Source organism: Esox lucius, chromosome 12 (assembly GCF_011004845.1).
Source record: "Esox lucius isolate fEsoLuc1 chromosome 12, fEsoLuc1.pri, whole genome shotgun sequence".
Lineage (NCBI taxonomy): Eukaryota > Metazoa > Chordata > Actinopteri > Esociformes > Esocidae > Esox > Esox lucius.
The window spans coordinates 15724681-15740488 of NC_047580.1; the positions used below are offsets into that span (position 1 = coordinate 15724681).

The window sequence follows — 15808 nt, forward strand, 5'->3', positions numbered from 1 at the left end:
TACACTGCTCAAATAAATTAAGGGAACACTAAAATCACACATCAGATCTCGATGAACAAAATATATTAAAGATCAAAATCTTTACTGTACTTTGTGTAATTCCTTGAGAACAAAATGATGTAAAAACGGTCTATGGAAACCAAAATCACCAAACGATTGAGGGCTGGATTCAAACTCACACCTTAAATCAAAGTAAACAATTGAAATCACAGGTGTGATTTTAATCACGGCAACTCATAATGTGACTCAGTAGTGTGTGTATGGCCCCCATGTGCCTGTATGCACTCATGACAACGTCTGGGCATGCTCCTGATGAGACGGTGGATGGTGTCCTGGGGGATCTCCTCCCAGACCTGGATCAGGGAATCAGTGAGCTCCAGGACAGTCTGTGGTGCTACTTGGCGGTGTCGGATGCACCAATACATAATGTCTCAGAGGTTCTCAATTGGATTCAGGTCTGGGGAACGTGAGGGCCAGTCAATGGCATTAATGCCTTCATCATACAGGAACTGCCTATACACTCTGGCCACATGAGGCCATGCATTGTCCTACATCAGGAGGAACCCAGGGCCCACTGCACCAGCATAAGGTCTGACGATGGATCTGAGGTTTGCATCCCGGTACCCAACAGCAGTCAGGGTACTGTTGGCTAGCACGTGGAGGTCTGTGCGACCCTCCAAGGATATGCCTCCCCAGACCATCACTGACCCACCTCCAAACCAGTCATGCAGGATGATGTTGCAGGTAACATTCCCCACAGCATCTCCAGACTCTTTCACGTCTGTCACAAGAGCTCAATTTGATGAGAACAGGGTGCGCCATTGATGGACCTGCCAATTCTGGTGTTCTCTGGCGAATGACAATTGAGCTGCAGAGTGCTGGGCTGTGAGCACAGGTCCCAGTAGAGGACATCGGCCCCTCATGCCACCCTCGTGGAGTCTATTCCTGACAGTTTGGTCAGAAACATGCACACCAGTAACCCGCTGGAGGTCATTTTGTAGGGCTCTGGCAGTGCTCCTCCTGTTCCTCCTTACACAAAGGAGCAGATACCGGTCCTCCTACCGGGTTGAATCCCTTCTACGGCCCTGTCCAGCTCTCCTCATGTAACGGCTCGTCTCTTGGTATCTCCTCCATGCTCTTGAGACTGTACTGAGAAACACAGCAAACCTTCTTGCAACAGTATGGATGTGCCATCCTGGAGGAGCTGGACTACCTGTGCAACCTGAATGGGCTGCAGGTACCGCCTCATGCTACCAGTAGTGACAAGGAAACAAAACTAGAGATGAATGAGTCAGGAAGGATAAGGAGAGAGCAATTGTCTGTGGCCACCACCTGCAAAACCATTACTTTTTTAGGGTTATCTTGCTGTTACCTCTTCAGTACACCTGTTGTCACTTTCATTTGCACCAAAACAGGTGACATTGATTCACAATCGCTTACGCTTCTTAATTGGCCAGATTGATTTCCCTGAAGCTTAATTGAATTGGGTTATACTGTGATGATACTGGGAAGGTGTTCCGGTCCCGTCCCACCGGGAGGAGACCCCGGGGAAGACCTAGGACACGCTGGAGGGACTATGTCTCCCGGCTGGCCTGGGAACGCCTCGGTGTCCCCCCGGAAGAGCTAGAGGAAGTGTCTGGGGAGAGGGAAGTCTGGGCATCCCTGCTTAGACTGCTGCCCCCGCGACCCGGCCCCGGATAAGATGATGGATGGATGGATGGATGTGATGATACTGTGTTCCATTAATTTCTTCATTTAATTTACTTAATGACAAGATTTAAGTGGTATTTTTATTGTATTGGCCACCCTGCTCTTTTCCCTTTTTTCAAAACATACTCAATTTGTCACTATCAAAGTGAAGTTTGGTTTATAACAAGCCCAAAGTTAGAGAAGGGCAAAGGTATAAAAATTTTCAGTTACAATATATCACTCTAAAGAATAATGTCCAACATTATATTGTTAATACTATTGTTTTTGGTCTTCTAAAATTTCAGGACACAAAAAATAGCAAGTAAGCTAATAATGCAGCAAAAACATTCTCAGTAACAATTACATAAATCATTTTTCATTTTAATTTACCAGACACAAACCTCACCATAATGCCATCAGACTTCTGATACCAATGCAAGGTGAAATGGGGCTGAAAAACTGTGAACTGCTTAAAAATAAACTGTATGTGTTCTACACAGAAGCAGAGAAGCACAGAGGCCATGGGGCAAGCGCCCAAGGACCCACACACCAAGTGTCCCTGCAAGGTGCTCCCTGTTCCAGGATTATTATAATTTTTTAACTAAATGAGATTTTGTTGCATGACTTCAAAATCTAGAATTGGTCTGAGTTGGTGTTGTATATTTCATAATGTTATATGCTTAGTCACTCGATCATCAGATTTTAGATTTGGCAAAATTCTAATTCATGTGCAAAATGTTATAAAGCGAGAGTCACCACTGTGCAGCTGTCTAACAGTGACAGTGCTTACTTTTTCTTCCTGTTTTCACCCTGGGAATCCGGGTTCATACCGGTTCATTCCTGGCCATTAGGTTCAAACAAGTGCAGGCATTATCAGAGACCATAGCCGAAGGGAGTGAACAGCCCTATCTGGACTGGTTTAATGACGCAGGCAGGCACAGGGAAACCTTATTTCTACTCTGGCGGTTATCAATTTCTGAGCAGCTGTTACTGTGTCGCTAAATTAAAAAGACCACTTCAATCTCCAGGAAAGAAGATACTGTACAGGGCTGCTGAAAACTAACAAAAGTAGTGATGTCTGGTTTGGACCGGCTCAGTATTTTTGTGGCAAATTCAGTCAATATTACACTATGTTTGCATTGAGGACAATGTGAAATGTGATAATCACAGTTATTAAGTAAAACAAGAATTTCTCAACGGGATGCTTAACAGCTGAACTGAAGAGTGCTTGTTCAACTGAACAAGTAACAAAGAAGTGGGACCTGTAGAAGTGGGACCTACGTGCGATCTGTGGTTTACAGATGGATTTCTTAAACACTGTACTAACCCGAGATTACATTGAACTGGTGATAACACCCACCAGAGGGCAATGTTATCTTGACAAATGTTGTTTGCCGTAAGGTCTATGACATAAACCTAATATCTATGTTGGTTTCAGAGTGGCCAATGATGGTTGCAATTAAGATAAGCTGTGCAGGTTGATTCAACCGATAGTAGTTCATCTTATGGCCATGTTTCAGTGCTCCTAATGTGATCAATTTATGATAAAATGCCTGCACCTGCAGTTGTTTATTTCTTCCCTTTATTGTGAAACATGTTTGGGCAGAATTTCCTGTTGTCCTCCAGCCCTGACAATAATGCAATAAAATCCTATCAATATCATGCAAAAAAAGTATCTTTATCTCTTAAAATCTCAAATTCAAAGAGAAAATTAGCTTCACTGTCCTTGCACTCATAACGGAAGTTGACCACCGCCTGAGAACCAAAAACAGGCAGAAGTGTACACTGATCTAAAGAAATCATTAAATCATCATCCCACGTTCTAAAACCGGGGTACTCAACTCTTACCCTACGATGGCGTTTCCCAAGGCTGGTCCTGGGGACCCCAAGGTGTCAAGTGTGTATATTGTAGGGTAACATTTGAATCAAGTGTGTATATTGTAGGGCAACATTTGAATCAGGTGTGAGAGTGGTAGGGCTATTTAGTAACATTAGTTTGAGATAAGTTGATACCATGAATATTGCTAACATGATTAACTGTACTCACTGATCTTTTCTATATGGAGGTATTGGTCCTCCATATAACCTCCGATTCCAGCACAGAGATTCCCAATCAGCTCCGAACACCAGCATTATATAGAAATATATTTTTTCCAAGGGAACATTGTACATGTTACACAATATTAGAATGAGTGTACATAATACAACACGTAGCATGAATAAATCCTTACAATAGGTAAAGTCATATGTGGTTGCAAAGAAACGGCATGGGATGTAATGAATATGGCATAGGCTTACAATGGTACCATGTTTGATATTTCGAATGATATTGTGTCAGTTACCATGTGTGATATATTGATAGAAACAATGTCTGTTTAAAACAGTTCTTCTGCCATGGTGGCCTTCATCAGTCTGGGCCTTTGGAAACTAACAGGCTGAAAGACCAAGCAAACATGTTTTTGCAGCTGGGGGGTTGTGTGCAGGGCCGCTGGTGAGCCCCCAACCACTAGAAAAGAGGGGCCCCAAATCAGATTTTACTTAGCACCCCCACAAGGCTAGAGCAGACACTAGTGTGCAAATAACCTGGGTGTATGCTCAGTATAATGTAAGCAACTTAACATTATCAAGTACTAACCCTAAGGAGACCCCATTAAATGGCATATGGAGACATTTTATGATTTCATGTGTGAGCAAGAGGCTTGATGTCCAGAGCTAAGAAGTTGGCGCTCCTCTGTGGAAGTGGCATTCATTTTATGAACTTGCATCCAGTGTTACATTTCTTTAGGATTGCAAACATGAATGGCCATTTTACTAAATCAGGATCAAGTGATTTAACAGCAAAATCCAAATTAAGTAAACTTAGAGAGTGTATCCTATATCAAAGAGATGTCAATATGACACAACCTCTTTTGAATGAACTGTTTAAGACAGACACCAAATAAACTTACTTTCACATTTCCAAATAAAAATTATGAACATATTTAATATAAATGTGCATACATTTGAATAAATGAAGCCAATTATAATAACTTGAACCATTAGTCTCTCTTTTTTGTACAGCCCTGTGTCATAAAAGTATCACTGCGTAAAATGATAATAAAAACAGGATTCAACGATATGCAAATAAGTTATCCCCACACTTAATTGAAAATGTAGAAAGACAACATATCAAATGAAAAATACAAATGCCCATTTTGAATTTGATGCCAGCAACAAGTTGGGACTGGGCATGTTTACCATTGTGTTGCGTCACGTCTTCTTTTCACAAAAGCGTTTGAGACCGGAGTAGACCAATTGCTGTAGTTTTAAAATTGAAATGTTTTCCATTCTTTCTTGATATAGGATTTCAGCTGCTCAACAGTAAGGGGCCTTGTTTGTCATATTTTTCATTTCAAAATGCGGCAAATATTTTTAATGGGTGACAGGTCTGGATTGCAGGCAGGCCAATAGCCCCCGGACTCTTTCACTAAGTAGCCATGCTGTAGTAATACGTGCAAAATGTAGTTTGGCATTGTTATGCTGAAATAAGCAAGGCCTTCCTTGAAAAATACATTGTCTGTATAGCAGCATATGTTGCTCCAATATGTTGTTCTATATATGTTGTTGTATATATGTTGCTGTATATATTGTTCAGCATTAAATGTGCAAGTTACCCATGCCATACTCACTAATATACCCCCATACCATCACAGATGCTGGCTTTTGGGCACAGATTAGAAGTCGGATGTTCCTTCTCTTTATTTGTCAGACCACAGGACAGTTTTCCACTTCGCCTCAATCCATCTTAAATGAGCTTGGGCCCAGAGAAGGCGACAACATTTCTGTTGCATGACAGATTTCTTTGTTGCATGACAGATTTTTAACCTGCATTTGTGGATGCAGCGACATACTATGTCCACAGACAGTGGTTGTCGGAAGTGTTCCTGAGCCCATGCAGTGATGTCCACTACAGAATCATGTCTGTTTTTAATGCAGTGACGCCTGAGGGCCTGAAGATCATAGCCATCCAATATTGGTTTTCAGTCTTGTTCCTTGAATACAGAGATTTCTCCAGATTCTCCGAATCTTTTAATGATATTACGTACCATAGATGATGAGATCCCCAAACTCTTCTCAATTTTACGTTGAGGAAAGTTATTCTTAAATTGTTAAACTATTTGCCTATTCAGTCTTTCACAGAGCTGTGAACCCTTCCCAATTTTTACTTCTGAAAGACTTCTCTTTTTATACCCAATCATGTTACTGACTTGTTGCTGATTAACCTAATTAGTTGTGTGATATTCCAACAGGTTTAGTTTCTTTAGCATTACACAACTTTTCCAGTCTTTTGTTACATCTGTCCCAACTTTTTAGAAACGTACAGCTGGCATCAAATTCAAAGTGGGCATATATTTTTCAAGAAACAACAACATTTCTCAATTTCAACATTTGTTATGTTGTCTTTGTAAAATTTCTTATTGAATAAAGGGTTTAAATGATTTGCACATCATTGCATTCTGTTTTTCTTTACATTTTATGCTGCGTCCCACCTTTTTTGGTTGCAGGCTTGCACTAAAATACACTTTACTGCGCTATGCAGCTTTCAGATAAGCTTGTACAACTTGTGAAGTGTTAGCCAATGCAACCACATTTAGACAAGTTATATTTAGAAAATATAAGACAAATTGAATAAAATTTAAAATGCATAAATAGCTAGTCAGTGGTGGCACACATTGGATAAACCAAAAAGCCTAGTTTTTAAACAAATTGGACACATTCAAATATATAGCAGCATAATGGTTTACATTTGACTTAAGTCAAATTGGTTCAAAGCAGATTTAATGTCAAACTTTAGAAAATATATTCACAGTCTTGTTTCATAAACATTATCCTAGCATGAGGCATGCCAACAGTAAACACTAACAGTATTTACTGTACAGTACAGTAGCAGCAATACCAAGGCAGGGAGTAATGTAAACATGCCATAGCACAGTTTACAAAATGTATTTGCTTAATAATACTCTTATACCAACACGATTCTAACTCTGAAAAGTTAAAGTGTACTCGTGAGGAGGGATAAACAAGTAGTAGTTGTAGGTGTTAATAGAAGACTTTTCTGTGAGTTAATGAACAAAACTGGATATATACTGCAATGAAAGTTTTAATTAACAGAGCCCCTATTAACAGAAGAGGCCTGTACATGAAGTACATATCGTACAGAAGAAAAGGTAAAGCAATATAAGACGCAAATGAAATACACATATTCAATCAATAGCACATGTCATTTAGATCGGAGTCCAGTGCTTGTGCTGCTACTCTTACAAAGGTTATCAAAAAATTGAATAAATAATTAAATATATATATATATAACAGTAAGAAAATAATGGTAGTCCTTATATACATACAGCGTACATTACCTGATATTTCTAATTTTTCCCCAAAAAAATTGCAGTTACTGATTGGTTGGATTGCATTAAAAACAGAATTTTTTGTAAATACCAAAGAATACAAAATAATAACTTTTTTGGAATCTACTGTACATTAATAGGTTTTTGAAACAAACTTCCACTTTTATTTATATTGTATTAACATAATTGCTGTTGTCGGAATGCAAGAAGAAGACTTGAAGCCAGTGTACATTACATTATATTCAACTGAAGACAAAATACAGGACATTCTCTCAGTGAATGATGTATTACATAGCAAAAATATAAATGTTGAACATAGAAAACCTCATACGGTAAACAGAACTACTGTAAATCATTGTCTTAATTCTTTGTTTTTAAAGTGCATTGGGTGTACTGGCCCACTTTTTCACCAAAATGATGGCACTTTCAGTGTTCATCTCATTTTCTTAAGAGATGGTGTCTCAAAAAGATCAAAGGGCATGATGTTTGTACTGTTCAACTTACCTGGTAAGGGCTAAAGAAATAAGTAATAAAAGCAAATGGATTCCTTGAGTTCAGAGGAGTCCTTGTTTGGTGTTTTCACTCTTTTTCACTCTCAGCACTGACTATATGAAGTCTCTACGGTGTTCATGATGCATCTTGCTATTATTTTGCCTTTCTTGACTTGACTCAAGATTCATTATTCTCTTCCGGAAAACAGCCTTATATTGCTCCTCCTACAAACAACAGAGTTTACAGTTTATTACAGAGGTTTGCAGGTTTTCCATGAGGATAGAGATTTGTCCGTGTTTGTTAAACTTTATGGGTGTGCTGGATGAATGAGTGGATGGTGAAATTGGTGGATTGATAAAGGTGTGAACGGATTATTAGATGAATGGGTGGATTGATAAAGGTGTGAATGGATTATTAGATGAATGGGTGGATGGATAAAGGGGTGAATGGATTATTAGATGAATGGGTGGATGGATAAAGGGGTGAACGGATGATTAGATAAATGGGTGGATGGATAAAGGGGTGAACGGATGATTAGATAAATGGGTGGCTGGATAAAGGGGTGAACGGATGATTAGATAAATGGGTGGCTGGATAAAGGGGTGAACGGATGATTAGATAAATGGGTGTATTGATAAAGGGGTGAATGGATGATTAGATAAATGGGTGTATTGATAAAGGGGTGAATTTTATGATTAGATAAATGGGCGTATTGATAAAGGGGTGAATGGATGATTAGATAAATGGGTGAATGGATAATAAATGGATGAATTGATGGAATGATAAATGGATAAACAGATTCATGAAAAAATGGGTGGATGGCTAATTGGATAAATGTGTAGATGAGTAATTGGATTCATGGGTGGATTGATGATTGGATGAATAAATTGATGAATGGGTGGATGGATGGATAAATGTTTGGATGCATAAATGAATGGATAAATAGGTGGGCAGGTAAGTTGGTAGATCGGTTCAGCTTTTCCAAAAAACAATTATAAGCAAAAGCTTTAATATTAATTAGACTTAACATTTCTATGGGTTTGACTTAGCTTGAAGAAGTGAGTTTTCTTACTTTAACTTGCTGAGGTGTGAGAGGAGCACGTCGCCTGCTCCTCTTTGGCTTTGCGCAGTAGCTTTCCAAATGCTGCAGGTCACAGGGCTTCAAGCAACATTGTTCCACAATCCCCTTTCCTTTGACCCTAGTCCCACTTCCTCTAAGACGAGGACTATTCCCTTGGTTGTACCGAAGCCCGTTCGGTGCTATATCAAGAAAAGAAAAAAAGATCATGAAACACCATGCTGTCTTAGAGAGTTACATCTCAACCTGTTTAAGTAATAGCATACTGCTGTTCGGTAAAAATGAATAAAAATAAATTAAAAAATAATAATATACCTATATACACACACACACACACATACAGTGGGGAGAACAAGTATTTGATGCACTGCCGATTTTGCAATGTTTTCCTACTTACAAAGCATGTATAGGTCTGTAATTTTTACCATAGGTACACTTCAACTGTGAGAGACAGAATCTAAAACAAAAATCCAGAAAATCACATTGTAATACTTTTAAGTAATTAATTAGCATTGTATTGCATGACATAAGTATTTGATCACCTACCAACCAGTAAGAATTCCGGCTCTCACAAACCTGTTAGTTTTTCTTTAAGAAGTCCTCCTGTTCTCCACTCATTACCTGTATTAACTGCACCTGTTTGAACTCATTACCTGTATAAAAGACACTTGTCCACACACTCAATCAAACAGACTCCAACCTCTCCACAATGGCCAAGACCAGAAAGCTGTGTAAGGACATCAGCGATAAAATTGTAGACTTGCACAAGGCTGGGATGGGCTACAGGACAATAGGCAAGCAGCTTGGTGAGAAGGCAACAACTGTTGGCTCAATATTTGGAAATGGAAGAAGTTCAAGATGATGGTTAATCTCCCTCGGTCTGGGGCTCCATGCAAGATCTCACCTCGCGGGGCAACAATGATCATGAGGAAGGTGAGGGATCAGCCCAGAACTACACGGCAGGACCTCGTCAATGACCTGAAGAGAGCTGGGACCACAGTCTCAAAGAAAACCATTAGTAACACACTACGCCGTCATGGATTAAAATCCTGCAGCGCACGCAAGGTCCCCCTGTTTAAGCCAGCGCATGTCCAGGCCCGTCTGAAGTTTGCCAAAGACCATCTGGATGATCCAGAGGAGGAATGGGAGATGGTCATGTGGTCTGATTAGACAAAAATAGAGGTTTTTGGTCTAAACTTCACTCGCCATGTTTGGAGGAAGAAGAAGGATGAGTACAACCCCAAGAACACCATCCCAACCGTGAAGCATGGAGGTGAAAACATTCTTTGGGGATGCTTTTCTGCAAAGGGGACAGGACAACTGCACCGTATTGAGGGGAGGATGGATGGGGCCATGTATCGCAAGATCTAGGCCAACAACCTCCTTCCCTCAGTAAGAGCATTGAAGATGGGTCGTGGCTGGGTCTTCCAACATGACAACAACCCGAAACACACAGTCAGGGCAACTAAGGAGTGGCTCCATAAGAAGCATCTCAAGGTCCTGGAGTGGCCTAACCAGTCTCCAGACCTGAACCCAATATAAACTCTTTGGAGGGAGCTGAAAGTCCTTATTGCCCAGCGACAGCCCCGAAACCTGAAGGATCTGGAGAAGGTCTGTGTGGAGGAGTGAGCCAAAATCCCTGCTGCAGTGTGTGCAAAGCTGGTCAAGAACTACAGGAAATGTATGATCTCTGTAATTGCAAACAAAGGTTTCTGTACCAAATAGTAAGTTCTGCTTTTCTGATGTATCAAATACTTATGTCATGCAATAAAATGCTAATTAATTACTTAAAATCATACAATGTGATTTTCTGGATTTTCGTTTTAGATTCCGTCTCTCGCAGTTGAAGTGTACCTATGATAAAAATTACAGACCTCTACATGGTTTGTAAGTGAGAAACACTGCCGATTTAGCAGGTTATCAAATACTTGTTCTCCCCACTATATATATATATATATATATATATATATATATATATATATATATATATATACACACACACACACTTTTCCCATCACATAAAAATACAAATATTCTGTAACATTTTTTAATTCAAACTGTGATAATGATAACGCCGGTAACAATCACTTATGGTGGAAAAATCTTTCTGTAACACTTTTTGAGAAATAAAACATGGTTTCAGGCCGCGAAAGTGGCCTTGATAGAATAAGGGCAAAGGTGGTTATAGTTGGACAGTTCTGATGGAGTGGACCCCTCTGCCCCATCAACAAATGTCTGTTGATTTATTTGCAGCTAAGCACCTTTCCATAGTCTTATACAGAACGTATACCTGCTTAGGGCTTTGTGACACATATTATATCACCATTACTGTAAATTCAAAATAAGGTACAGTATATTAAAAAGCCCCTTGACTTAAAAACCTATAAGGGTTCCCTCTCTGACTTTGGATTCTGGCCGTTCTCAAATTGTAGAACTGACTCCAGTACCAACACACAAGATCGACAACTGGGTTCCCATACCTCGATAAATACCTCGGTCTCCACAAACAAACTCTAAGTGGGCCACAAGTTCCGATCCACAGCGTGCTCTGGCCTCTGCATGCTCCGGTTGAGCTGCCAGGCACAGGATAGAGTACAGGACACAGGCGCTCCAGCAGCACTAGACCGGAGAATACATTTTAGTCATCAACATCTAGCACCACTCACCTGATTGGACACAAACGGTCTTGTCCAACCGGCCACTACATTATAAACAACATCAGTTGACATCACATGACATGTTATCCGCTACATTATTAATATCACATTTATTTCACATAACATGCTTTACATACATTGCCAGCAACACCATGCTCACAATCACCTTTTGTGCTTTTAGGTGTTTTTGAAGGCACATCTTTGATCATACATTACCACAACAATTGGGGCAAAGCTGTATCTGAATGCTGGTATAAAACCTGAAATGTATGAATATTAGGTATTGTATAATGAATCCAATGTTCCCGGTAAAAAAAAAAATAGCCAAGAATTTAGAGCATTAGACCAATCACCAAAAGGTGTCTTGTTTGAGTCTCAGATTTTTAAGTCGGTTTCGCCTGTAGGTCACTTTGGATACAAGTGTCCACAAAATGACTAAAACATATAACTTAAGTAGATAAGCAAGTAAATTCATCACTTTCTATAGATATTTACTAAGATATTATTCAACCAATGCAATTCAAGTAGGCAAAAAGCATGCACAAACGCTGTCAAAACAACTAAAAACCAATACACCACAATGGTTTAAAAAGGCTTATCAAGCCAAGAGCACAGAGGTTACCCCGCATTAACCTTGATACTTGTTTTAGTACAATGAGTTTCAAAATACAGAATCATGATTCAACTACGATAGAAGCATGGATGATAGGAGCCTTGAGATACAACCACTTCCTCCCACGCCATTTCTATTCCTCTGGCCCTGGCAAGGCTACTCTGCCCTCTACAAAGATACAGTAGAAAGTAGAAAATCTGATACTACACAACTGAGACGCATCATTGCACTTCTGTTACTTCTGTCATTTTTTCACACATTATAAGGAAGCACTACACATTTTTTACACAGAAAAAGTGTCAATAGTGTCTACAATGAAAATGTGCACAGTTCCAAAGCAGAATGAAGCCACTGGTTAGTTGACGGTTGAGGTGCAGAAGATGGTAGATTGACTGATAATGGAAAACCGAGTGAAGGGCCTCCAGGTCATAATGACATTCATTATGTAGATTGAACAACGTAATGCGTCACACCAAAGAACAACTCATAGCCATAGTATATCAGCCATATACCACACCCTATCGTGCATTAGTGCTTACATATTCCACAAGCATAAGCAGAATTCAAGATTCAAACCAACCAGATTATTACTTGGTTTTCAGCAAAAAATATAATAAAACCTCATTTATGAAGGTCAACAACCATCTGACTTTTTTTCATTTGAAAGATCTTTACCTTTCCATTTGGTTAAAGATTAAGTTCTTTAAAACTGTAAGATGTACTTACAAATACCTGAATGTTACAGAATTACCTTTGTTTGATTACATTTTATTGATGAGAATCCTTAGGGGTGCCAAGAATTTGGTCAGAAAAGAATACTACCAGGTAAAATAAAAATGGAGCAATTGAATTAGTGAGAAACATAATTTCCCTGTATTTTAATTGCATTTAGATCATCACCTTTGTGGAACATTTCCTAAAAACATGTATTATATCTTATACAAACTTTGGCCAAAGTAACTGAGTTCAAGTGCTTCCTATAGCCATTGAAGAGCTTTCTGTACCTCTATATTGTCTCCCACTAAACAAGCTTCAGTTTGGCCCACTCTCCCTGTGCAAACTATTTCAATTGTCCAAGATTTGAAAGGTGCCTCCCAGCTGCTGTTTCCAGATCTCACCTGTTCCAGGTTTTCAATAGCATTTGGATCTGGACTCATTGCACATCCAGAGTTTTATCGTGAACCATTCATGAGTGTTTATTTAAGTGCCTGTGGTCATTGTCCTGCCGGAAGGGCCATGAACCTCGACAGAGGCCCGGCTTTGACACTGCGCTCCAAAATGCCTGGGTTCTCTCTTTATTTCTTCGATGCCATGCATATGTTCATGGCACTCAGTATTAGACGTAGAAAAGCAACGAAACATAGAGATGTGCGTTACCAGGAAGCTCTAACTAGGACTCATCTTTTCACATATTCTTCCAGAAGGACGGTGGCATGTTCAGCTGTGTCTTAGCCAATTGCACTCAGGATTTCTTATGTCTCTGTCTCTCTCAACAGTAGGTCCCCCTGGGTCTCCTGCAATACAAGCCCCAATCATTGATTTGGCAACAGGTGCAAGTTGAAACCGTAGTACCTTGTGTCTGAAGGTCATCTTAAATCAGAGTGGCCCCCGATAGTTGTTTTTTCCACCATTCAAACAATTTCCGATAAATGTGACGTGTAGCCCTGAGATTGTCGATGCTTTATTCTTGTGTCTGAACTCAACAGAGAATTCTCTAGGTATATTTTCTCCATGCTCATTGCAGTGCACAGTGACACAAAACAAGAGACTAAATCCTTTTCTCTACACAGATTAAATTGGTGATATTCATAGTGCTGGCATTATAATTACAAATTAAAGACAAAATACTCTGCTTTAAATTTTAATATTTCCACATCTAGTATTTAATTATAACTACTTCCAGAAAGTGCCAATAATAGTGTCCTGGACATATTAGTCATTTTTTGTTTTGGTTTTGCTCAGCAGCAAACTAAATAAACACACACCAAAAGATATTTGAATTTCAGGAAGAAACCTTGCATTATTTCGTGAAAGAGTGCCAATATTTTTGGCCACAACAAAGTTAGTCCTAAAATTTAATGATATGTCCATCTTAAAACAATTTCACGTATTAGTAAAAAAAAAAAAGAAGCAAATTAAGGTCAAAGACTAGTAGGTCACGGTCTGGAGAAAAAAAACACTCCAAACGATTTCACAAGTTCTTAAAACAACAAAAGCTAAATGAACAATATTTCTGAATATGGAAAGGCATTCAGAAAAATACAAACTCTTCAGCCTCCAAATGCATGGGGGGAAAATGTCATTCCACATAAATATCAACCACAGAATCATCCTGCTAAACCTTACCTGTCACCATGCAGTTTGATATGCATGCAACTAAAATACCACATTTCAGTGTCAGTAGATTCCCACTTGCAAGAAATGCATTCAGAGTGCAATTAAGTGTCCCAAACTACGACAGTGGACTGCACTTTTACAGCTGTTTCCAAAATGCTATTATTTTGGTACTGCGCATAAGAGCACAAATATCACACTGCAGAATGGGAAACTTCAACCTTTTTCAATTTCTGTGAAAACACATTGGTCACCAGAGAATAGCAGTTTAATCCAAACCTTTCCTTGGGCTGGTTTCCCAAACAGATTAACGTCACTTGGAGTATTTGACTAAAAAGGCATGCTCAGCAAATAATCTCAACACAATCTCCTATAAAAGTTCAGAGTAGAAAGAAATGCCTAGATAAATTAAACAGACGCGCAGAGTTCTCTCCAGTCTCACTTAAATACCTTCAGGGTGCATCCACTTGCAGACGACCGGCGTAGTGAGGGTTTACTGTGCATCCTGAGTGTCTGTTTAGGCTTAGAGGCAGTAAGGCCTTGGGGCTGCCTTCTTATACCAACAACCAAAAAGAGGGAAGGACCTGGAGCTCAGTAGTTCCCTCCCTCCATAAAATGCCTTGCTGGCTGAAGGGGAAATGGCACATTCCACTGAATTTGGAGTTCACATCAATAACCAATGTCTGTCATGCCAACTCCCTATCTGTTATTGTCATGACAAATAAAAGCACCAACGGATCTGGGACAAGGGAAATAGAAAAGGTATTACAGGCTGTCAAATATTGTACCATAGGATGACGATGGCCAGTGTACAGCATAATTTAGATTATTATAGACACCAATTTTACACTATTCGTTAATTGGCTCTCCTCTGTTTCAAATGCTTTGAAAAGGTACTACCTGAACTTAAGAAACACTAACTGCCCTACCTAAGTTGATTAAAAGTCCAATAGAAGGTGCTGGCCTTAAGGGCCAAATCAGGGTTACAAAGAGAGGAAATAGGCTTTCATAACATTTCCTTTTCATTTATATTCCTCACTGCCATCATTTTGGATATGGAAGTTCCTCTTTATCTGCCTTTAAACTGTGCATCTCAGGATTGTCACATATCAACATGGTTCTTGAAATGTTACAACACTTCCTGAGGGGTATAATAGAAAGCAGGCTAGCATGTTAAGCAGTTAACCTGCCAACTCATAATGTACTGGAATAAAAACAATTGAAACAAACTAGAGGGGCATGGTAAGTTGAATCAACCAAAAACACAGCAAAATTGAGCTGACTTACTGAAGCAGAGAATCTGGTTTCTGAAAGTTTATCGAAGCTCATTAATTCATTGGACCTCCTTTGTAGTATACCACTAGTGTTGTAAATCCCAATCTCCACCATCAAATGACAACCTGGGACACAACATAACACATTGTTTGCAGGGACAGAAATATTGACTTCATAGCTTGTGGGCAGCCATACAAATACTAAACTGACAACACTGTACTGTACCTTCGTCATTACTGCATACTGTCTAGGAAAAAGGGTAAACAGATAGCCTGTGTCATTC

General features: G+C 39.5%; 1 protein-coding gene across 2 annotated transcripts; it reads right to left on the bottom strand.

Annotated features, from left to right (window-relative positions):
• Window positions 1-6565: 6565 nt before the first annotated feature.
• On the bottom strand, window positions 6566-15798 carry igf3 (insulin-like growth factor 3). Of its 2 annotated transcripts, none has more exons than XM_020051932.2 (4): window positions 14701-15798; window positions 11139-11265; window positions 8641-8828; window positions 6566-7792 (listed from the first exon to the last, which is right to left on the bottom strand). In XM_020051932.2, exons 1-4 carry the CDS (start codon window positions 14752-14754, stop codon window positions 7682-7684), a joined length of 480 nt encoding a protein of 159 aa, XP_019907491.2. In that variant the 5' UTR covers window positions 14755-15798; the 3' UTR covers window positions 6566-7681. The 2 variants fall into 2 exon arrangements, with proteins under 2 accessions (XP_019907491.2, XP_010873911.2); XM_010875609.3 differs by having other exon boundaries at window positions 11127-11265.
• Window positions 15799-15808: the final 10 nt, after the last annotated feature.

Coding starts and splice junctions, on each gene's coding strand:
- igf3 (XM_010875609.3), bottom strand. CDS start 14,754: ATGCACAGTAAACCCTCACTACGCCGGTCGTCTGCAAGTGGATGCACC. Junction 11,266..14,700: donor CAAGTGGATGCACCCTGAAG/GTATTTAAGTGA, acceptor TCTCCGGTCTAG/TGCTGCTGGAGCGCCTGTGT. Junction 7,793..8,640: donor TCACACCTCAGCAAGTTAAA/GTAAGAAAACTC, acceptor TGTTGTTTGTAG/GAGGAGCAATATAAGGCTGT.